The sequence below is a fragment of the Amia ocellicauda genome, chromosome 11 (genome assembly GCF_036373705.1).
Source record: "Amia ocellicauda isolate fAmiCal2 chromosome 11, fAmiCal2.hap1, whole genome shotgun sequence".
NCBI lineage: Eukaryota > Metazoa > Chordata > Actinopteri > Amiiformes > Amiidae > Amia > Amia ocellicauda.
Genome location: NC_089860.1, coordinates 12,230,793 through 12,255,035, shown reverse-complemented (window position 1 = coordinate 12,255,035; position 24,243 = coordinate 12,230,793). Strand labels below are relative to the sequence as shown.

At 41.7% G+C, this 24,243-nt stretch overlaps 2 protein-coding genes across 3 annotated transcripts; both read right to left on the bottom strand.

Annotated features, from left to right (window-relative positions):
- Positions 1 to 236: 236 nt before the first annotated feature.
- Positions 237 to 7,611, bottom strand: mxd3 (MAX dimerization protein 3). 2 transcript variants are annotated; one of them, XM_066716565.1, is made up of 7 exons: positions 7,425 to 7,611; positions 6,888 to 7,022; positions 6,638 to 6,737; positions 5,848 to 5,877; positions 5,325 to 5,439; positions 4,253 to 4,418; positions 237 to 3,915 (listed from the first exon to the last, which is right to left on the bottom strand). In XM_066716565.1, exons 1-7 carry the CDS (start codon positions 7,492 to 7,494, stop codon positions 3,797 to 3,799), a joined length of 735 nt encoding a protein of 244 aa, XP_066572662.1. In that variant the 5' UTR covers positions 7,495 to 7,611; the 3' UTR covers positions 237 to 3,796. The 2 variants fall into 2 exon arrangements, with proteins under 2 accessions (XP_066572662.1, XP_066572663.1); XM_066716566.1 differs by lacking the exon at positions 6,888 to 7,022.
- Positions 7,612 to 8,814: 1,203 nt separating this feature from the next.
- On the bottom strand, positions 8,815 to 23,850 carry LOC136762946 (lateral signaling target protein 2 homolog). Its single transcript, XM_066716564.1, has 13 exons — positions 22,938 to 23,850; positions 20,222 to 20,362; positions 19,725 to 19,862; positions 19,148 to 19,350; positions 17,318 to 17,407; positions 16,384 to 16,473; positions 15,012 to 15,113; positions 13,838 to 14,557; positions 13,456 to 13,592; positions 12,681 to 12,794; positions 12,014 to 12,127; positions 10,116 to 10,219; positions 8,815 to 9,534 (listed from the first exon to the last, which is right to left on the bottom strand). Exons 1-13 carry the CDS (start codon positions 22,977 to 22,979, stop codon positions 9,412 to 9,414), a joined length of 2,118 nt encoding a protein of 705 aa, XP_066572661.1. The 5' UTR covers positions 22,980 to 23,850; the 3' UTR covers positions 8,815 to 9,411.
- Positions 23,851 to 24,243: the final 393 nt, after the last annotated feature.

Genomic DNA, 24,243 nt, shown 5'->3' with positions numbered 1-24,243 from the left:
GTAGACAGTGATCCTCTAGTCCAGTGGTGCTCAACCCTGGTCCTGGAGTACCCCCTCCCCTGCTGGTTTTTGTTCCAACTGAGCTTTCAATTAATTTCTTGAACCCTTAATTGAACACATTTCCAAAATCAGAGCCTTTTACTGATTTTAAACAGTAGGGGTTTTAAGTATAGAATTGTAATCCCACGCCAAAACCTCCAGTGCTCAAATAAAGTGCATAATAAACACCAGACATGTAAATATATAAAAATATTTATTATACAAATACATACTAGTATAAAACAATGCTACATCAGATTACTGGGAGAGAAGAATTACATACATTAATTTGTTTTCTCCAATTGAAACATCTCACCTAGCCGTGAGGAGTTTGCTTTAGACACCTAATTTGAAGGCACGGGCGTCACTCTTCATGGCTTTATCTGCATTAAAAATGTATAAATACTAATGTTAGTCGGCAAAGACAAAGGTAGCCTAAAGTGAAGCCTCAATAAATAAAGGGGGTTAAAAGTCCTGATAACTAAACCATGGCATAGTGGAGAGTGAATGTTTGGCTTTGCTGGGTTTAACCAATACTGTAAAATAGGACTAGAATGAAAAATACATCTGCAAGATTTGTCCAAGAGTCATGTGGAAAAAGTTACAATAAAACAAAAACAACAGGGTCAGTGGTGGCTAGATCTTACATTCCTATTCCCATCTACATTTTTGTTAAGTATTAATAGACTAAACTGAAACCGTGACATTTTAGGTCAGAAAACGGAGATCTGCTGGTTCAAGGTTCTTACTTTTGCATTGCGTCTCCAGGAGATTAGCGGAGAAGGGATTTTGTAGGCTGCTTGTATACCACACACAGGCAGAAACCCATCAAAACAGAAGCGCTGACATAACAGTAAATGTCACAGATGTGACGCATGACATCCTACCCTCATATTTTCATGATATCTTATGAAGTGCAATATTGTTTTAATACAACTTTGGGTACAGTCCCTTACTTTTACATTAATCCAAAGCCAGATTCACTAGAAGGATCTCGGAAGGTTTTGCAACACATGACGCATGTTCACTTTAACATGCTTTGCTACTGCTTTCTTTCACAGTGCTCAACTGAAAATGAAAGCAGGATTTTATAAATCCACCTTTCTAAACTCAAAAGTGGTCTTTACCGCCTTGCTCACAGGTCTATTTTGCTTCTTCCATAAACAGTTATAATGTGATGGTGTACCTAAACATATCATGAAAGAGGACTTGATAAGAAATGAATCCAGACTTCAAGGACAAATTATACATTTATACATACAAGTAATTGTGTTGGTAAAATAGTTGTTTGCTTATCTTTCATTATGATATTGGACATATACGTCAATAAGGCGTTAAACGATTGCCGTTGTAAAACAAAAAGGACAAAAAAAAATCCTAGACATTCTATATTGTTTGTTAACAGAATACGAGAGCTCAAATAAATACAGGTGCTCCTCTGGGTTATGATTTTCTATATCGCTTACACAAGACAAGCGGTTAGAACTGCCACATCAATTAAGCTTGTCAGCTGAACTGGTAAGAAGACCAGCGAGTATTGCCTGACAGAGCGAAGGTCTGAAAACCACACAAAAGAACCAAATATTGTAAACGGTATTGTGGGCCTCTGTATGACCTTCGCCAATTCTGCATAGAAATACTAGGTGGGCTAATGCTTTCCATCCTGAGCAGGAGGGATTCGTTTTTAACATTTCATTTGCACTGAGGCCAGGGCCAAGACTGGCACCATTAATTATTCAATGGAGTTCAGAGTGGAAGACTTGGGATTTGCAGGGAGGTTCTCACAAGCCTTTCCCTAATAACCCAGACATTCGTGCAAGTTACCCAGAGGAATTGCATAAATTTGGAATGCTTGAAGTGCATGGTAAGCTTAACCTTCCCACCCCCCACCCCCTGCCTAGAAAGTGAAAAGGCAGGTTCCTCACACCTCGGTTAGTACACATTTTTTATTCAATCTTTTGATCTGACATTGTTCTGATCAGGGTGGTCGAAACCAACCAACTGCTTTTCACAGAACTCGATTAGGACTAGTCCAAGACTCCTCTTCCGTAAACTACACTAGCTAGTCCATAACATCTGGGTCTGTGAAACCAGCCCTAAGTACTATAAACACAAGATAAAAAATAAACAAATCTCAATTTAATGTTTATAGAAAAAATATACATATACACATGTAAATATAAAATCTATCAGAAAAGCTTGCTTGGTTTCAAATCCCAAACAAAATAATCGCCAACTCTTGTTCAGTGCAAGTTAGGTTGTAAGGAGATGACTGCCTAATCAGACTTAATACAATAATGCTTCTGGTCACCGGAAAAACAAAAGGTGACAAATCACCAATTCATCTAACTTTACATGTACAGTCAGCAGCTCATTCTTTTGTGGAGCAAAAGTGTGTCGGTGCTGTAGTGGAACTGCTCATTAACTAGATCAGTAGATTTCACATTGGCGATGGCCCTGTGGTAACCTTCACTTTGTTTTTCTTTTAAAGAGGTCCGTTTGTTTTCAGTTTTATTTTTCCCCTCCGTTTGAAAAGGCTGCAGAGAAATGGTGTTTCAGGTGGTTACATCTATTCACCATCCATCGAAATGTTCAGATGCCTTGCAAACCGATTAAACTAGGTTCAAGCAGGGTCAAGGCATTAATATAGTCAAATAAACCTGAGAACAGGTGCCCATTGGCCCTACAGGCAGTGAAGGTTACAGCTCAGTGGAAAGCATACTTCAAAACCCAACAGGAGGTTTTTATTTTCACCCAGAAGCCATTGCAAACTTCAGCCTATCGTTACTTCATTACAAAGGGGAGAATTCAGCACTGATGTTTTGCACCTACTCCGAAACTACTAGCATTTAACTTCCCTTTTCTTTGGATGCGGAGGACCTACTTGGCATCCATTTCCTTGAAAGGCACAAAGCAATTTTATAAAAATAAAATAATCTGTCTTGAGGATGTTGCAGGACAGACTGCCCCTAAAACAACTGGGCTCACCAGTGAGCAATGAGGGTTTTGTCATTTCAGAAGAAGTATTAAGTGCTTGAGAACATTGCATACTGGATTCACTTGATAGCAGCGCTCCTACACAAGTCCGCAGGAGAGCTATCAAAGACCGCTGTGCTTTTAAGGTACCGTACAGTTACACTGTACCTGCATCATATTGCTCCTTTGTTATACAACCAAGTACCTCTTGTAAACGTAAGAGGAAGCTACAGTGTGCAACACACTGTCCTTGTAAATTAAACTATGAATAAAAAAAATATTGCTAACACACATTGGCCTACTATTACAAAAAAAAAAAAAAAAGGAACTTTTGTCTTATTCAACAAGATGCATGTTGTTAGGACAATTTGCCCTTTCCCTGCGAAAAGTGCTGCCAACCAAATCCAAGTACTTGTTTGCAAGTTGGAACTTCTTTAACAGGTTCCCCTTAAAGGAAACTTAACCTGTAATCAGATTGCCTCAGACAACAATGATCCCCGAGGATCTGTGCGTGGTGCCTGCCCAAATAAATTGCTCAGAAGTCGATTGAAAATACAAGACAAAAAAAAAGAAAAAAAGAAAAATGCACGTCAGTTGGTCTTTGTGCAATGGTTGCGTTTCAGAGTCAGTGCAGAATGTGCCTCTGAAACCTGGAGCATTTTCATTCCTGCGGTGGCACATCCCACTGCCCTCCTCCTTTTTTTTTTGTACTTTTTCTTTTTTTGGGGTGGGGGGGGGAGTTTTTGTTCAGTTTTGTTTCTGACCAGCAGATGGGGCTCGGTCATAGCCAAGCTCGTCCGGGAGTGGAGTAGCTGTGGTCTCCTTCCCTCTGCGGGCTGGAGAGTCGCTCAGACTCCACACACACGAACACCGTGCTCTCCACGTCGATCTCCACATCCTCTGTCAACGACACACATGCTAGATTAACACACAGAGCACACAAACTGCACGTGGAGAACATTCACAATCACTGCAGAGTAAAAGACCATTCTGGTGTTGTTTACATCAGTTACGAAAACATTTTTCTACATTTACTTTGGGTAACTTCATCTGTTTTGCTACGATCAGTGTTTTTCAAATTTGGTCCTCAAGGGTGAGAGTGCTTATGGTTTTCCATCCATTATTATTATTTATTTCTAAGCAGACACTCTTATCCATCTTGACTCATAATTACTCAGTTTGCTAAACCAAATGAACCCCATTCCACGGTGTAGACCTGGGCATGGTGGGCTTGTACCTCGCTCGGAGTCGGACCTCTCGGAGGACAGTGTGGACCCCAGGCTGTCGCTGCGTGTCCTCTCGGCGCTCCCCAGCAGCTGCTCCAGCCGCCCGCGCAGACCCCTCTGCTCCCAGCGCAGCCGGTCCTTTAAGCGCTCCGCCCGCTCGTCCTGCTCCTGCAGCTTCTGAAACCGCAAAATAAAAGGGCCGTCAGCGCCAGGGACCACCCTCCAGAGAGGCCTCACCGAGCACCGGTTTCACTCTCGCACCGTCTCAATTACAACAACAGAGCTTTTAACGCAGGGGTGTCAGACTCTAGTTCTGGGGGGCCGCAGTGTCTGCCGGTTTTTGTTCCAGCCCAGCAACAATGAACTGGATGAACTGAACACTGCTCTCCAGACACTAGAATGTTCTGTGGGTTCCGAGTCGTCAACAAATTGTCAGGTACCGGCTATAAAAAATAAAATATGACAGCTTTAGATAAGCCTACTGGAGTAAATAATGACATTAATTAAGTAATTGGGAGCTCCTGTTGCAATAAAAAACAGCAGACACTACTGCCCCCAGGACTGGAATCCAACACCCGTTTTAATGAATTTGTTTGCAAAGAATAAAACCTGCCTTCTCCATCCTCAGAACTTCATTTTTATGAACTAAATTTAAATTCACAAATCAATGCATCTGTTTTCATCAATTCAATGATTTTTCTTGTGCAGTTGTATAACGAACATAAAAAGCACAACATATTTACAGGCATCCATCTTACTGAGAAGCCCCCCGTTTCCCGTCTCTGACATACAGAGTCCCTGCCATGTTAACTCTCACAATCTGGACTCGAGTCCATAAAAAGGCAGTGTCGAGACATCTGGTTCTTTGGCCTGCTGCGAGACAGAAGCACTGATGTAGACAGCTGGTATGGATACCCTTCGCCTCCAAGTTTTAAAAGCAGAATTCAACCAATTCGGGGAGGGGTCTGTCATTTTAATTAGGCAGGGCTCTGTACAGCCACAAAATCAGGCACCAGTTGACACCCTTTGTGTCTTTTAACACCTTGGTGCCGTGCACTCACTCCCACACCCAGCGGACCCCACCTTGATGTGCAGACGCGCCCGGCGGAGCAGGTTCAGTGTGGTGTTCCTCATGGAGTCTGAAGACAGAGGCACTTGCTGCTTCAGCTGCTCCAGGCAGTGTCTCAGCTGGGCCCGTCTACAGACACAAAAGGAGAAGGGGGAGGGGGGATTCAGCGACGCACAGGCTTGAACCCTAACAACCACATCACAGCCCACACTGGGAGATCTACAGCGGCTACCTGCAGTACAACTATGTTACACTGTGTAAGAGAGGAAGCCATTCTGGGGGCTTACTACAAAATACCTGGAGTGAAACCTGCCTTTCCTGTTCTACATTTGGCCTGGAGTTAAAAATCAAGGCGCCCGGTCTTCATGTCTGGCTCTCTCACAGACCTCCAGTGGCACTATTGGGCTCAAAAGTCATCTTGGGAAAGCTAAATCATTACTCCTGATCATAACCTGTAGAGTAAGTTTACAAATAAAATACATAAATACACTGTCAGAGTTTCACTTGAGCAGTGGGAGCAAAGGAATGACGTTTTACCTGTGTTTCTCCAGCTCATTATGAACGGATCTGGAATGACAAAATGCAAAAAGTTCAAGTTCCAGGTCTATCAGCCCTTTATTAATTAGAAACATACAAAAAGTATGGTTTATATATTGACACACTTAATTGAGCTCAAATACAAGATTTTTCAAGAGGTGGTATTCACGGACATTATTTTCAAGGTCTGTTAAAAAAAATACAGTATTTCAAATGTAAGAAATATTGCTTTTTCTTAGTTAGGAAATTCTCCACTTTCTTTTAACGGTGATTATATATATATATATATATATATATATATATATATATATATATATATAATAATTATACACACACACACCTTATGAATGCACTCTGATCAAGATCCAGTTTAAAATGGTAAAAACGCAATTTCTCTTTTTATATAGTTTGCATTTTAACCCTGTACTCCCACGCATCACCATTTCAGTTTAACCACTCGGCACACATCTGTAATGGGTTTCACAGTATGCACAACGGGAGGAAACAGTAAAAAAGAAAAAGAAATCTGTAAACTGGTCGGATAAAGTTACTTTGACAACGATAGGCTCGTACACACAATATGTGCATGTTTACACGTCACAATACCAAACACCACGACGGAGCAATGGCAATAACAGGGGCTGCACCACACCCTTTCCTAGTGAAACTGGAAACGCGACGTGCAATTTGGGAAGGCAATCCCCACTAAGAAATGGTTTGCAAAGTGTATGTCCAGAGCACCATTATTTAATGGCATAAAGCGTCTTTTATACATCTCATTTGCTCTCACCTGATGTTATCTGGGTTCTTCTTAGGTTTTTGCTTGCTTCTCTTATCAGAAACCCCTTTGCCGTAGAAAGGCAACACAGACGCGTATCCATGCTCGGCTTCTGCAAACAATAAAGAAGGGTCAAGATCTCTTTGTCTGTCCCCCCGGATCAGACCCCACCAGCCGGCGACACTTGCCGACACCATCGAGCATCTTCATGTCTAGTGCAATAGCATCCTAAAACGCACGGATAGGTTTTGGACACACTAACCTAGTCTTAAATAGTGTACAAGACATTCACTTTCATTCTCTGTGGGTTTAATGAAGCTGGGCAACAATGACAGCTCGTCCACCGATGCAAGTCTGACGGGTTTTGGCGCCACGATCGCTGTTCCGATCACAAATCCTGGATGTGATCAAGAGGTAAATTACTTTAAAATGTCACAATACGGGACCCGTAGCAGGTGAAAAAAACTACCTCTAAACCTCATTCTCGGATTACCTAGACCCACCATTGCCAGCTACATTTTCAAAAAACTGACGGCTTGGCGCCTTTGCGTATTATTGTATAACAATGTATTTAGGTCACTCAGCCGACTAGTGCAGATCATCCCGGTGCCAGTAAACAATCGCCACCTGGACATTTCCTGTTGTTTGGCTGAGCAATCCGACCATGCACGGCCATGTGCAAAACACAGACACAATACCAATGTGTTGATTGCAAAAGGCATGCATTAATATTAGCTGAAATGCATAATTGACGTTAAAGGGAGAGGGCTGATCAGAAGTCGCTGCTGGAGGAACTCACCCCGTTCTCGCCTGTCCAGATATTCGGCCGCTTGCAGCAGGACCTGGATGTTGCAAGTATTCATTTCCATTTTAAAGTTTTGTTTTGTTTTAAAGCACCGAACAAACAATCCGTAAATTGCGCCTGGCTTGCTCCACAGCCCCGCACTAACTCTCCCTTGTCTCGGGTTCACGTCACCTTCCCCACGCTTCACGCCCCTCTGCAACGTTGATGTTTTGCGAAACCAGCCTCCTTATTTACACGGACTTCAGACGGCCGTACACAGCCGCCATGTTTGTTGTGGCTTGGTTGGTACCGGATCGTTATTTTTTACCAAAGCTACCAATTTCCCTGACCCAATGTCGTTTGTGTAACATAAACTTCCTTTTAAAACTTGGAATTATATATAGAAAATTACCTATCGGTGGCCAAAACGGAGTAAAGTTGACTGAACAGTGGGCAAGTAGATCTTAATGCGAGATTTTAATGTAATACTTAATGTGCCGACTTACTAATTACCTCTAATGGAGAATATCCGTCTTTTATAATACATTCTGCATGGTTGTCATTATTTGATTATATACTAAACATGAAAAACACTGTTGTGTGTAAGTCTTTGTTACAACCCTAAACAAACGTCTGCACTTCTGCCACACTCAACATGGACGCGGCGTGGGTGTCCATTGGTCGAGCCGTGCAGGGCTTGTCATTCGCAGCGCAGATAAACACGCCCGGCCTGGCCGTGTTGTTGTGAGCGGATTGGTGGATGTGACACACAAACACATTATACATGTGACATTTTAAGATCTGTTTAAAAATACAGGCAGGCGGGAAAACAGATGTTTGAAATTCAAAAAACCCGTGATCGGAAAGAGATCTCGTCAGCCTGTTCATGGTGATAACATAAGGGGTAAATGGAGGTAGGAGAGTGATGCATTTTTAGTGAATATATAGTATATAGCCTACATCTACCTGAACCAAATTGATCAGTTTCAATGTATTTGTGTGAAAATAAAAAAAAGTTGATATGAGACCTATTATGTGGCAATATAAAACTATAAAATGGTGTCCTCCACGTAAATCCTATTGGAATTACTGTCATGTCATATTGTATATTACATGTTAATAAGTGTACACAGATAGTTAATTTGAAAAGCATAATCCGTGATGTACAGCTTGTTGGTAAATCACAATACATTTCTGTTAGATACATTTTGTTTGTTCATTGTTTTGAATATCTGCAAATATGTTTAATTCAGTGACCCACATATAGGTTTTTTGTCCATAGCACCCAAGGGTCAATATGCAGGCTTTGATTGACTGATCCTGTATCCCACCCATCATTAGAGTACATCACACACGTTTAGTTTTAGATTTGTATTTGAAAACAAACATGCATCCTTTTTAAATATAATTTCGATATCCTTTAATAAAATATGCTTTAATTGTGCGACTAAACTATAAATTACATCATTACATCACTGGTGGCAAAAGGGGGTTCGCAAACATTGCGGATCACAAATCCGTAATTACAGAATTTCAAAAAGGAAAATTTGACAAATATCAAAACAGATTTGCCACATACATTTTCTTTCCAATCCGACTGAAAAACACAAATTGCAGAACCCAGGTTTCAGGATTAGTAGAAAACAAACCTGTAAAAGAATTTGTCTATAGGAGGTTTAGGAATTGTACTTTAAAAATAAAACAGAGATGTGTGTCAAGAAAGGAGAAATTGAAGATTTTCAACACTCTGGAAATAAATGCATGGGAATTTGAATTCTGTGAATGACAGGAAGAGATACTACCAAAAGTGTTATTCTGCATTTCAACAGTTGCCTTGAGTGGCCAGTAGCAACCGAGCAGAACAAGTGATATTCAGGGAATGCTGACACACAGCTCTCATTGTCTGTCTGGATGAGTGTCCAGATGTGTCTATGCAGATCCCCAAAAATGTTTTTTTTTTTTTTTCTCTCCCCCAGATGAAGTCATTTTCCTATAGCTTTCATTAAAGCGGTGTTGTTTCTCCAACAATATGGAAGTTGAAACAGTGATTGCACACTCGAACCGGCTTCATCTGACCAAAGCGAGGGAGTGGTGCCTCATGGGGGGAACATCGCGAACAGAAAATCTGAAAACGAGAACGAAAGGAGACTTAATTATTTTCAAAATCACTAGCTGAGCATTCTATATACAGGACCAAGTGTAGGTCCATCATACACAACATAAAGAGACGCATGCTGGATTTTAAATAGCATGTTCACCCACAGAATGGGCATTTCATTTAAGAAGTTAATAATTCACACTGGCTGAGTGGAGTAGGGTTTGGCAATATTTGCCAGTAAGCACATTTCTACAGATTATGACGTAGTGTTACATACAAAGCAAGCCTGCAAAAAATAAAATTACTTTTCACTTGGAAGCAATTATGGCAGCACAAATTGTCTGTGTGATGTCATTTACTTGTTAAACCTTCCATTAACCATTTTAATTACACATGAGTTTGCATTTGTGTTTCTACTAGCTCATTTGGACAACCCAAATGGCTGCAAAGCATTATTTTAAAGTTTTGTACAGCGCAAATTTAAAACTAAACAAAAAGCAGAAGGGTTATACAGCTTTGGATTACAGTATTGAGTGAATTTCCCCTTTATTAGAGACTGCAGGCCCTCAGCCTCGCTCTCGCCTGGGTGTGGCGTCAGGGGCTCCTACCTTGCCACAGCTTCGACAGTGGTGGCGTCTGCGCAGGAGGGTGAAGGGGGCCTGGCAGGCGGTGCAGTGGTTACAGGCGCTGTCAGGGACCCAGACCGGTGGACCTGTCAAGAGTGCCAAGAGCCATTCTTTGCGTTATTGTTGGCCTGGTTGAGGCTTTATTGAGTTAATCATTTTGCTTTAATTACACTTTACTTAGTATGTAGTACCTTGAGGATTTATTTAATATCTTAGTCCACATTGTGCTATTTTCACCTTCATATATGTGGGTTACCCACTTTTAGGAACCAGTTTTAAAATACAGGGCGATAGTTGGATTACATTTCCTTAGATATCATACCATATGCCCATATCCTGCCTTGTATGAAATCCCACTAAACCAAGTCTCATTTAGTGCGTCTCTTATTGTGTAAGAGATGTTAATATCGTGCAGTTAAATGCAAAAAAACGATTTATTAAAAACAAATGTACATCCTGTCAAACTCGCACCACTAGCATTTAAGCATCTTTTTATTATACAAGAGATGTTATCTTGTGCAGTTTGGGTGAGAGGACTGCGAAGCTGAACCACAAAAACTTAAATTAAAACTGTATAAGATGTAATTTCTCACAATCAACCCCCTTTCTCTCTATCTAAAATACACTGATCCAGGTTCCACTGTTACTGACCTACAGTAGCCAATCTGCATTATATTTCGATGCTGGTTATTACCGAAACTATTGAAAACAAATGTACATCCTGCGAAACGTGCACTACTCGCATGGAGTGTCCTGAAATGTCGCTGGTGACTGGAGGCATACCATTTTAAATACTGATAATTCTATGAACAAGATGATAATGATACACAAAGTATGAGGTATAGGAATGTTTGGAAATGCTGCACTGTGATTGGCTTGTTTCTCCACACCACACCTATTTTAAAAATAACGTTCCCTCACGGTCAAGATATTTTTAAGTTTTCTGCACACCCTTCTAAAATAGTGTATTTGTATTATGATTTTGATCCATTACAGTTGAAATGGGCCATTCAGCAACATAATGAAGTACAGATATAGAACAGGGAATTAAGTGTTGAAATTGTAGATGTATTAAATTACTTTCAAGTAGGAAACTGCAATGGACCTTATCACTAATACAAATTCAGTTATTTCATTTAAAATCTCATTAAACCAATTATTAATTATTCCAATTACATTTTGAAGGTCTATAATTACATAATGTGTGATCTCATGGGCCTCAATGCTTGAATTACTAGGGTCACAGATCTAGCCAAACCATATATATATATATAAAAAAACAACAACGCACAGTTGCATATTCATAAAGGCAGCTTGCATTTCTTTTGCTCACTTTTTGCTCTCCATGATATATTTGTAGATAATACCGAGCCATTAAGAGAAAAATGTTATATTTTATAACACATTTAATTTAATAGCAGATAGGACCTCTAATCCAGCTGGACCAATGTTCCCGATTTCAGATTCCGATTCCGAATGTTCCGATTGCCTCCATTAGGACACCAGTAATTTTGCCCTTCCAAACAGAACCAGGACAGCTCAGTCAAACAAATCGCTACCCCTCCTGGTGAACATCCTTGTTCCTATGCTTATTACTTAACCACACCATACAAATACAAAAAAAAGACTAAAGAAGTCTATTAACATTAATCATGACTAGAAAACCCTAGTCTTACATATAGTATTTATATACACACACACATACATGAAGGCACGGTTTTGATATTATCTTGCACTCTGACATTTTTGGCCAGGTGTTCTTTTCTAATAAACAAGTGACCTGAAAACAACATCTAAAATAGGTCGGTTTATTTCTGATAAGTGCATCTGACAGCCATCCCTTTAGCCTAGCTCAGAATGGCCCAGTTTCAATCCTTTACCTCCTATGTTGCCCATATCGGCGACTCCAGTGTTCAGGTCTTCACACAATTCACATTCCACCGGCCCAGGACTCGAGTCTTCCTCCTGCTCTCTCTCTCCGTCCTCTCCAGCCGCTGCCAGACAGAAAATAACACACGCTTGTGAGATCCGTCAGTCTGGGCTACAGTCTCTCAAAGCCTGGAGGAGCCAGGATGCTAAATTAATTCAGGGCAAAAATGGCACTGAGGAGTCTGGCACATTGTCTAATTGCAAGGCGGTTTCTAAGCATCTCAGGTTTTAATCACATTTCCCCCCAAACTGGAGATGCACTGTAGAAAAAAGAATTCCTATTGCTTCAAAGATCAAGACATTTGGCCTTCCTTTGATCTAAATTTGCTTGCAGCACACAGAAATGTATTCTATGCTAGATTAAACGATAAAATTAACAAGCAACTGTAATTTCATAAGTTGTTTCGATTTTGCCCCCCTCCCCACCCCCTTTTCTTTTTTCCATCACTAAGAGGAAGCTGGGTGGTTTTTGTGTTTTGTATCTGATACAGAGTGCAATGCAGCATCATAAAAAGGAATACAAGCCCTTTTGGTTTATTAGGATTTGTTTGTTGTTGTAGTAAAGTCCTCCATGAGGTTTAGATGCCAAGCAAAGAGAGGCATCAAAAGTGTGCTCACAGTTGGTCCGGGCTCTGTCCCATGTCTCGTCACGGGAGATGATGAGCTCAAACACGCACTTCAGGATCGCTCGCATGTCACTGGCAAAGTTTGTCTGTAGTTGGTCTGCAACTCCTGCAAATAAAGTGCGTTTATGAAGAATTCCTTTGCGATCAGTAGCAGTTTAATTCAGCAGATTATCCCGATTGATATTTTGGGCCGTGGCTCTGGTATGCAAGCTATTTGTTCACTGAACCAGTTTAGAATGTGCATCTTCCTGTTAAACCTATATCCAGTTTGCTACTGGGGGAACTTATGACACTTATGAGAGTAACACTGTAAAAAGCACTCACCACAAGTAGTTAATAAACCTAGATATGATTCAGGCCTATTGAGGGCTGTGCTTCATACTTCAGCACTTGAATAGCTCTGGGAATTCAAGCACTTCATATTATATCATATTAAATCAATCAATTCGGGTGCAAGGCATGGAGTTCTATACACACTGCTTTCTCATAAAATACTCTATGGTACAGCTTAACACTAGAAAGAGGCACTTTACTGCTGTTAAGGGTTGTACACTATCAACTGCATCAGGCAATATCTCTCTCTAACCGTGTGAAAACCACTGAATTGTGTATAAGGAAAGGAACAGTTCAGTTTTCAACTAAGCAGCAGAGAAGAGAACATGCAGATTTGATTGGTTACCAGGATACACAAAACAAGAATAGCAACTGCATAAGATGGCACATACATTTTCTAGAAGAGTTGGGTAAGAAAGCTGTGTTTCAGGTACCTGAGATGCACACAAACAGCCTGTGGATCATGTCACCGCTGCTGCTGTATCGTGCCCGCAGCTCTGTCCTCACCCTGCGTGTGGCGTGGTCCACTGGGCCTCTGGTGCCGGTGCCATTTTCGGACACCCTGTCAAACCTTCAAAATAAACATAAGTCAATACCCAGGCCTATAGCTCCTGCAAAGGTTTAATTTGCAGTATTTAGGCATACATCTTCAACATGTTTCAGCAGTAACTACCACTTCACAAAGCCTCCTGCTGCCGCCTCTAAACTAGTCTCAAACACCAGCATCACGCCAGCGGCCCGGCTCTGACCATGAGCTCGCACTACATTCCCACCAGAACCCCACTGCTAACAAATGTGGATGAGTGCATTCATTACCGTCTTTCTCTGAAGGCTGGTCTGGATGGCGCCGTGGGAAGTGGCTGCCCAGAGTACCAGCTGTGTGCCATCACGCTGTGCCGCCATCGCCTCTCCCTCCCCTCGCCTTCTGTGCCGGTGCCGGCCCCAGCCCCAGCTCTGCTGCGATCCACAGGAGAGCGGAAGTAATAAAACCTGTCTGTGACCGGAGCAGAGGAATCGGCGTCACACCTCCCTTGCTCCCCGGAGCCCTGTCCGCTCAGACAGACGTGGGGCTGCAGGTCAGAACTGGGCACCAAAGCTGGTCCATGTTGTGGTTGTCGTTCGCTTTGTACCAGCTGGCAGGGCTGCCCTTGCTCTTGGAAGGCAGGGCTGTGGAGAGAGCAGGCAGCCCCATAGAAAGCACTGTCCGGCTTGTCTGGAGAAACAGGGGGCTGTCTGTGGTCTGCCGCCCCCTCCTGACAATAGGGATGGCTGGGCCAGATGCCAGTGTTGCCATACTGGCTCTCTGTGGTGCTGGAGAAGCAGGGATGGCCAGGGAAGACATGTGAGGGAGGCTGTAATGACGTGTGCCCGGGCACCTCACACCCTGGCTCGTAGTCGACCGGAGGGAGGCTGCTGGGGAAGGAGCTCCGTCCCCCGTCCGAGGGCGCCGCGCACAGGAAGCCGCTGGACTCCGCCGCACACAGGCTCCTCTCCAGGAAGTGGAGCTCCTCCTGGGTGAGGATGCGAAGCAAATCCCTGTGGAGGACAATGCAGAGTTGCAGGGCATGCTGGGTAACACCCCTTCCAATGGGACACAGTCTTTGTAGACAGCGAATATACAAAAAGTGCATTGCCGATGAAGGATTTCAGTCCTGCCTTTCAATTTTAAAAATGCACCCCACTGGCACTTAAAATATGACTGGATTTTTAAATAAAATATAAATTAGAGTAACAAGCGTCCTTAAAAACATACGTATTGACCTTCTAAAGAACTGATGTTACGTGTGAAGACTTTTTGCTAACTAGTTTATTTCTACACTATAATAATCCCCAAACTTGAAACCAGCTCTTGTATAAAGAGGAGGGAGAAGATTGGAAGCAAAATTAAATGGAAAGGGTGCGGTTGTTCACTGCTGGGAGTGGAAAGGAAATGGCAGCATGTTCACAGTCCAATGATGAACAATGTGGAGATAGCGAGGCCCACGATTACCTGATTTTTTGCAGTAGGGAGTAGAAGGGGCTGAAGAGGCTGGACATACCCTCTGGTCCCTGCTGGAGGTTCAGAGGGCCATCTGGGAAAATCAGCAGGCCGCTATTGCAAACCCACGGGGAGAAAACTAGTTAATTCAGCAGGAAACAGCACACAGGTGTAACAGTGTGTTTTGAGTCTCAAGGCAGAGCAGAATGATGCTGTGAACAGGACCGCCCCTGTACTTTGTTGTGGTTTTAAATGTGAACACTCAACAGGCATTGTAAAGACTAAATGGTTGGTTTATGTATGCTTTTTTAATTTTTATTATATTGCTATGCTTCTTTTTGGAGGCAGATTAATGTATTCCTCAAAAAGAGAAAGCTTTTTAATTTCATTTACATGTGCATTTCTCTCAGCACTTTTATCAAAATACTGCACCAATATAAAAGATGCTACAGTATATGACTATAATGATCTTCAGTTGTGATATTCAATACTATAGTTTCAGTTTGTGCAGGAGGAAAAACATTATAGTAAAGCATTTGTAGGCATTACCTACAGTTATTTATTTAAACTGGTACGTTTGAGGGTTTTATGCTTAAGTATTGGCCAAAGAAACAAACAAATCTCATACTGAAATGAAGAGGAAGATGAAAAACAGTGAAATGGCATAATGTGTGTTTGTGTCTTCACAACAAGGCACAGGCTGTTATATTTTATATTCTGGGCAATCATGTTTTTATTCCGACTCTAGAGTTGTCATTTACATGGAAATTATACTCAATTCCAAGTGCTTCAAAAACATTTTCTACTGTCAAAGAACAAGAGGCATACATAAAATAAACATCTCATTTCAATGCATCTTTTCTCTCTGAACAAAGAGTTCTTTTGACATAATCTAACTGCTGGATTCCTTCGATTTTTTTTTTTTGATTTTTTTTTTTTTTAATATATATATTATAAACAGTTTCTAACTAATCTTGAGAGGAACTCCAAGCTATGCTAGGATTTTGCCAATTCAAATATTTTATCGCATCAAGGAATATTAAAATATGATTCAAGACATTATTTAAAAAAAGCTCATTAGGATTCTTAAGAAAAATTGAAGTGAATATAGCGACCACAAGATTAAACAAATTAGGTTCTCTCCGAGATGACTGAATGGTCATAGGTGGACCATTTAAAAAGAATAATCACCAAACTGCTGAAACGACAGTTAAAGAGAGAAGAGCAGAGGGCAAGAGGTTTTTAAGGATTTAATAAATATTAATTAACCCACTCACAAAAGGGTGGGCTTTGATCTTTTGGGATAATTACAAGACGCCGGCACCAATGCTCTGAAAGCAGTGTTCGCTGTAGTTAGGAAGTTCAGAGTGATGAAGAATCTCACCATATAATAGCCAGTCTGGGGATTGTGAACATGACCAGCGGCTCGTAGCCGTCAATCAACTCCTGGTTTAAGTAGCCCAGCTTCAGTGCTCTATAACAGGAGAAAACAACCAGCACACCAGGGTCACTGCCTTATATTCTTGGCGTACAGTTTCACACAGATGCAGCTCTGGCAATTAAATTAGTTGTCTGTTTTACACCTACTAATGTAAAGAACATGAAGTAGGACTCCACATTACAGGGAAAAGAAAAACAGAATAGCAGTTTTCAAAATGTAGTATCAAATACAACACATGCAAATCCGTATGTTATTTTGTATGTCCATGGCCTCTATTAACTATATTTATAAAACTGTTGGCAAGACCTTCCTGTGTAAAACCTCCCAATAAACATCTAGGAAATATATACATTCACAATATATAATGTATATTCATATAATTACAATGTGTCCCTTAAATTATGGCTAGCAACTCACTTCTATGACGGAATTAAATAAATGGTTGTAAAGGAATGGTTTAAGACTGACTCGGAGTCTAGAACGTCATTGTAAAGGTTTTTAGAAGAATTAGAAGCAAAGGTGTTTGAAAAGTAGGAGCTATCAAAACTGGAATTGATTTGTATGTGTCATAGATGGTCATTTTGTTTTTGTTTATAATTTGAAGTCATAATCCTCGATCCAGTTAGGTTTTAGGTCTTCCTAAAATCACAAAATGTCTGTAAATGTCTAAAAAAATTAAGGGAAAATTGGTCACTGAGGGACTTGTTCCAAATGATCCTGAAGTAACCGAATTCACCCACTTCTATGGATTGGAATTACAGGTTTCAAAGTCTTGACTCGTGGACTATTGATGGGGCACCTATCAAAGCTGCTGGAATGGGGCTCTCCCAGACCAGGGTGGGACACTCAGATATAGAAGGTCCTGCCTTGTCCTCACCTCTCCACAGTCTCGCAGAACAGCACCACAATCTCCTGCTGCCTCTGGAGCTCCTCGGCTGACTTCAGCGGGATCACTGTGGAGATATAACTGCGCAAAAACAAAACCCTGTTCAATGCCACACCTTTTACATCCTCATGTCTCCCAGGCACATACATATGTGTGTGTATATATACACAGTTTTTTTGGATGGTGAATAAAGAAAAGAGTCCAGGAGTCATGTTAATTAGCTTCCCTATTAAAAAGGGCAGGATACATGTTCTTAGCTGCATGCACAGACATGGAAACAACTTCAGCAAGTTAGCTTGAGGGCAAAACTAAACCACTGAGCTGGGTACATGACCAGGTGCACAGTCACAGTGGTAATTGTAAGACCTACTGGCAAAAAGCAAACGTTAACCAGCTCATTGGTTCATCACGACTTAAAATCTCTGCTCTGGGCGTCATACCACCTAAGTAATCAGGGTGTCAGCCCTGGCCACAAACTTTATTGCACATGTATCTCTCATCACGTTTACAGATGAGGTCAAATTGGTGGACATGGAAATCCTGTCCAAACTGAGATGTGGTGATTATTTAATTTTGCCCATCGCAAAGCAAGCAGATGAAACCTCAGTGAAACAACAGGCCACAATTACGGGAGCTCCATTTCGACCGCTGTGCGCTCATCCTTGGGGAAGTGCATCACAGAGGCCGACGTCTTTGGCCAGGATCAGACTCGCGTTGTGGAAGAGGAATATTCAGACGCCAGATCTGTTAAACATCTTTGATCATTCCACGGGAGATATAATAAGTAGTGTGTACCTCTGCCGTATCAGTAAACAAGTCCAAGACCGTACTGGCGGGGCACAATACAAAATTGACCACAACATGTTGCGTTAATGCGTGACGTTTACAGGATTCCGTCAGGCATAAAACAATACTAGGTCAGGTCAAGACTCCTTCAGCCGAGAGCTACTGCTGTGAGGTATGCCGAAGGAAGTCTTGAAACTTGATTAGTGGAGAACACACAAAATACAGGTTGCAGTCATGGTTTAAACCACAGGTTTCAAGAAAACTGTTTGGTCAGTAATTTATGATAATCCACACTTTTTGCATGATCATGCTGACACTAGGTACTAGTGGGTTCTAGGTATCGAATGGGTAATTATAAGAACCTGAATAGTACCTGATCTTTGCTTTTTTAATGCCCATATAATTAAATGTTCTCTTAATTAATTAAATCCAAAGAGCACCCTTGTAGTAGCTTGAATGACAATTGTTTGGGGGGTGGGGCTGGAGGGGAAAGCTTATTCCCTTCAAATCCCCTGCTTAAGATGTGTGAGGATAATAAAATCAGCCCAATTCAGATCACCAAGGCTCAGAAAATGTACAATAATCAGGATGCTAGGTAAAATCCAATAAATGCTATAGACAGTATAAACAAATAAACCAATGTGCTATTATACACTTTGAAAGCGTTCAGTTCGGCTTACTCGATGCAGAGAAACCCTGATGTTCTCAGAAGGGATACACATAAAACTTTGTCCCATGAAAGAAAATAAAACTACACTCAAAAATGGCATTCACATGCTTTCATTTGATCTGGAAAATACAATAATCTATTCTTTTGACCTGCCCTGTAAAACTCAAATGAAAAAGAACATCCAAGCCTCTTGTTGATGACGATCAAAGGCTATGAAACAGCCAGTTCGACGCATCTGGAATGGGCGCTGTACGTTTTTGAAAGATCAATGGCTTATGTTGCAGTACAAGAGCATCCGTTGTGGGCATGCCGCCCGAAATGGGTAAAATAAATACTTCAGCTCATCCCTACCCTGCCCCACCTACCTGAGCTCAAACTGGGAGAAGACTCGGTCATACTGCAGCAGAGCCTGCCGGAGCTCAGGGCTGTAGCTGTGCGGGGCGTTCAGGCTTTGCTCTCGGAGCTGGAGGCGGGCATGTTCCAGGCACTGCAGGAGCTGCTCTGCTAGGGGGCGCAACAGCAGCCCCTCAGCCTCGCGCACCTCCAGGAAGGAGCCCACTGACAGGCACTGGCAACACAGCACAAACAAAAGAGGGCAATCAACAAGCAGTACATCCATAGCAAATTGAAAGTCCAGCCCCCACCCCCCACCCAACTACCCTGTTTTTTCATCTGTCACTGTCAGCGATAAAAAGTCCAAAGGGCATGTTTGCTTTCTTTCGTTGGCTGCCGTTTGTGTATCTAACACCACATAAAGTGTTAAAGTGTACTTTAAGAGCTCCATATGGGTGGTATTTTGAGATGCACAGCAGGACAAGCATGTAGGAGGTTTGTATTGGGACAACGAAAAGCAAGCTACTGCATAAAGGGATCAATGTGGTACTTCTACACAGCAACTTCTATTCCTGGTTCTATTCCCGTTTGAAAAGCCTCCGTTCTCACCTCAGCGGCAAACCACAGCTGCACTCCCAGGTTCTCGTGAAGGATTTCGTCTGGGAACTTGACGTGATAGTCCCGGCTCTGTCTCTGGGCAGAGATGCAGTCCTCCATCACCAGCTCGATGGCCCTCAACATGCGGTCCTGCCATTTGGGGTAAGGAGCACACTGTGAGAGTCCGGCCACTGTTGGGGTTTGGTTAAGAACAAGAAACCTCTAACAGACTGCCAAACCAAAATGGTCTATCCCTGCTCAGGTCTCATACCTTCGGATTGTTGCTTTCTACAGCTACAATCCCATTTCACCGTACATACAGCTTGTATTTTCCTTTGCACACCATTTTTGAGATCTACTACACTATAAAACTCCTGTCCTGCTCTTTATTTCCCCACTATTACACTACCGTAACTTATCCTGCTTAAATAATGCCCAGTATTTTGGTTATTGTACGTTTCCTCAGCCAAATTAACACTAATAATAAAAGTGATGTGCTAGTGAGTTACCTGGCTCATTCTGAGCTGGCTGAGCAGTACCAGGTATTTCTGGGGGTCTTTGCGCAGGTCCACTCCATTGAGCTCTGCTGTGACACGATTCACCTCTTCATCAGCATAATAGAACTGGGCCAGGGGGTGTCGGTCAGACTTCTGGAAGAGAAATAAAGTTGTGCCATTGGATTTGTGTGGCGAAATATTGATCGACGCCCTTTCCCCTAGAGCTCCGAGTAGCAGCTTTATTGACTCATACCTGGAATTCCTCAAAGATACCATATCATAAGGCTTAAAAGTTTGAATTGGTTGCTCTACACACTTAAACCTGCCAGATCTCTTGGTTGCGATCAAAGTGGCAATTTGTGTCAATTTCAAAGACACCCCAACGATGTTAAAAGCATAATTTTACAACTTGAAAACTGATACATCACAAAGGAAAACGGATAATCATCATAATAAGAAATCATCCAAATCTTTAAGTGTTAGCCCAACGACAGACAGGCAGCATAAAGACGATATCTTTGGTGTAATTACAGATACACAGACGTGAAAAAAACACCCAAAAACACAGAGACTGACGCTTCTCATTGATGTACAAAATGAACATATCCCCTGGCACTGCAGGAACTTCCACCCCTCAAATGATTCATGTTTGCAGCCTACAGCATTCAAGGATGTCGTGAAATTATTCGTTTACAAGTAAATCCTACGGTCTGTTCTCTCCCCCCGAAAGTTGGTGTCACAATTGAAGAATTTTATTTCCAATTCACTGCCAATTTATATACAAACCCTTCTACGAACAATTACATATTAATAAATTCTGTGAAGTGTGATTCATGCTTCATTCCCACTTCTGTTTCCACATGCAAAAGATCCAGAGCTTTACAGGGAACTTTGCTCTCTAATCACCAGCATGCTCAGACTCATCTCAGCATTGTCTTTTTAGAAGCCGTCAGACCAGGTGGGGAAGGGACGCGATTATGCAGGTGTTCACCTATCCCTGTGGTTTTCCAGTAGTCGAAAGGAAAATTCTGGGGGATACAGCGATAACATGGAAAATATGCCTATGAAAATAATTGGGTTAATTGCAGTGTCACGCAGTGTAATTTGCAGTTGTGCAAAGCTTCATCAGTAAAAGACCACAACCACAACTCCACTGACTCCATGACTGACAAATGTCATAAGCCTCATTTTCCATGAAAAGACAATACAACAAAACTTAGTTCATATTTCATGCTGCACTGTAGGAGAATGTGTGTGTGCAGTATAAACAGCTGAGAGAGGTTAAATTCTTTATTTTTACAAAAACATAAGAAATAAATAATAAATATTTAATGTTTACTGTGAAGATTAAGATTTGGATGAACAATAGTTAATGTTACACTATCTCTACCTTAGTGGGAAAAAAACAAACAGGTTAGTGATGCTAAAGCCATACAATACCAGAACACTTTTTAGGTGCTGCAAATCAAATGCAAACGAACACCTACCTTCTCGATGACAATTTGCAAACAGTACGAGATAAAGGTTAAGTAAGTGAGTAAACACTAAAACATCCTTTACCTCTGGGTCTGAATACACTGAATGCAAAAAAGTTTGGGGTGCAGGTATTTGGGTATATATATTTTTTTCACTGCATGTGTAATAGGACACTGAACAAAAACGTCACAGGAATGTTGTTTCAGAATAAAAAAAAAAAACGGCTCAATTTCTTGATTCCACAAAATAAAGGTCTCCATGCCAAGTACTGGAGAGGAGTTTAGGGAGGTTGGGTTGGACAAAGATAACAGCTATCAACAAGACTAAGCCAGTTGCTAAACCAGTTTAATTCTTGTAATGAAAACTGGGAGATATCAGCACAAGATGAAACTAAATAAAAATAAAGGAACAGACCATAAAGAATGTGTACATTTATTATGAACATAGAAAACATCCATGATATAGCTTGAACAAAGGTAAATCTGGCACAGCTACCACATACATGTATTATATAGTATTTTCAAGTTAAACCTGCAACTCAAAAATGTTAACTTCATAATAGGCCATGCAATTATCTCAGTGGAAAAACAAACACTTCTAGATGGTAAAAACTCACAACAACCATTCCGGAAGAGGGCGTAAACAAGTAAAATAATAATAAGTAGAAAGGGACTCAAACAAATATGATTTCAGACTAATTGTGAGACCACACTTTTCAACTAGGCCAAACTGATTTGAGTTACCCATTTTACATTACATATAAATATATACATATATAGTATAGTATACATAAATAGTAATAAGGTAAGAGGATGATCTTTTCCACTACATCTAATCTCTGTGGCCCTAGTTCAGCTGAGAAGTCAGCAGAGTGACCTACTACCACACCTAATCTCAGAGGTTGAGTCAAGTGCATGATCTGAGAAACGTGATTTGCGTCAAACTAGTTGACTCCTTTTCGCCATGCATTCCACAAATGCCTGAATAGGAAAATCTATACAAACCCTCAACTTAAGCAATCACAATCCACCCAGACATCTCCCCAATTCCCTATACACATCTTAAAAACTCCCATGTCAAAAAAAAAAGAGAGAGAGAGAAAAAAAGGCTTTAAATGCTGAAGCATGCCATTGCACCGTCACAGAAAGCGTTCTAGAACGCCTGGAGGGAAGACCCGGAGACAATGCAACATTGTTGAAGCAATCACCTCATCTTTTAACTATTGCCAATTTAATCTATGGACGAGTCTTACCTTAGGCCTGCAAAACCACCTCCTCATGATCGCGGACAGCATTTCCAGACGCGTTTCTGCTGCGTGAAGAGCTCCCTTTATCCGATTTCACTTGGCTGGTCTGTCTGGTGGGAGAGGTCCACGATCCGGTCCAACCAAAGTTACACACACCCCATCTCCACAAATCCTTTTTTCGCCGTTTTCTTTGAACTTGCTTCTGTCGTTTCGCGTATGATGTGTTCAGTAGTATACTGTTGTCACTTTGTATTCCGGGTTTTTCTTCTCTTGACAACTTTTCTCCAGTCTTAACCCGTGGCGTACCTTGCCGACAGCAACACGGACAGTCATAGCTGAAGTTTCATTTCTAAACCCCGGAGCGCATTTCTGTTTATTTATTTTTATTTATTTATCGTACCCTTCCCTTCATATACCCGTCCTTGTCACTGTCCTGTCCAATCGGGACAAACTAGTTTCGTTCAGTTTGGGGTATCTGTAGAATGGCTCTCTTTTCTTATTCTTTGCTTGGGGTTGTACCAAATCCTAATAACGCAGTTGCGAGCCCCTGACGGTAGTTGTTAACACGCTGGTGTGCTGAAGATGTGGGGAGAAGCGAAATCGGCCGAAATAAAGTTTGTGCTGCGGTGCGTCTCTCTCGGCGGCTCAGTGGCCTCCCTGCCCCGCATGACGGCCGCGAAAGTGTCGTCTCCGCAAGCGGGCGGCGCGCTTCCTTTACCTGCCTGTCTTCCTCCAGGTAGAGCGCCTTCCTCGGCTCAGTCTGTGGTTCCTGCTCTGCTGCCACTAAAGTTTCCCACGTCGATCTCTCTCTCTCTCTCTATCCCCGGTGTGTCCTGAAATACGTGAAGCCGATGTCTCACATTAATCACAGTTTTCGTGCTCTTTCCCCTCCTGTCCTGCTGGCTCTCTATTCCACGCCTTTTCAAGCGGTGACGTCACGGCCATTGCTGCGCTGGGTCGGACCGGCAGTACCTTGACTCACCTGCAAATTGCAAAACCCAAATCTCAATCAGAAACCAGCCCTAAACGAGCAGGGCTATAGTGGAAATCAATGTAGTTTTTGCACTTTTTATTTATTTATTTATTTTTTGATCAATAGTGCTGTTTAAACCCGAGTTATGTCTGATCACCATCTGAGTGTGCACTCACAAAGTGATAAATACTTGTACGACTTTTACAAACTATTAGCAGAGGTACATTTTTAAACTTTAATTCTCAAGCAGTTGAACGCGTTATTTTGATACCGAATGTTTAATTAGCCTATTATTTAAATGGCACATTTCAGATTGGATTAGACGCAACGTGTCCATAC

Coding starts and splice junctions, on each gene's coding strand:
- mxd3 (XM_066716565.1), bottom strand. CDS start 7,494: ATGGAAATGAATACTTGCAACATCCAGGTCCTGCTGCAAGCGGCCGAA. Junction 5,440..5,847: donor AATGAGCTGGAGAAACACAG/GTAAAACGTCAT, acceptor TTGTGTCTGTAG/ACGGGCCCAGCTGAGACACT. Junction 4,419..5,324: donor GGGCGCGTCTGCACATCAAG/GTGGGGTCCGCT, acceptor TTGCGGTTTCAG/AAGCTGCAGGAGCAGGACGA.
- LOC136762946 (XM_066716564.1), bottom strand. CDS start 22,979: ATGCTGTCCGCGATCATGAGGAGGTGGTTTTGCAGGCCTAAG. Junction 14,558..15,011: donor TCCCTACTGCAAAAAATCAG/GTAATCGTGGGC, acceptor TGTCCTCCACAG/GGATTTGCTTCGCATCCTCA. Junction 10,220..12,013: donor CGATATGGGCAACATAGGAG/GTAAAGGATTGA, acceptor CACTCTTGACAG/GTCCACCGGTCTGGGTCCCT.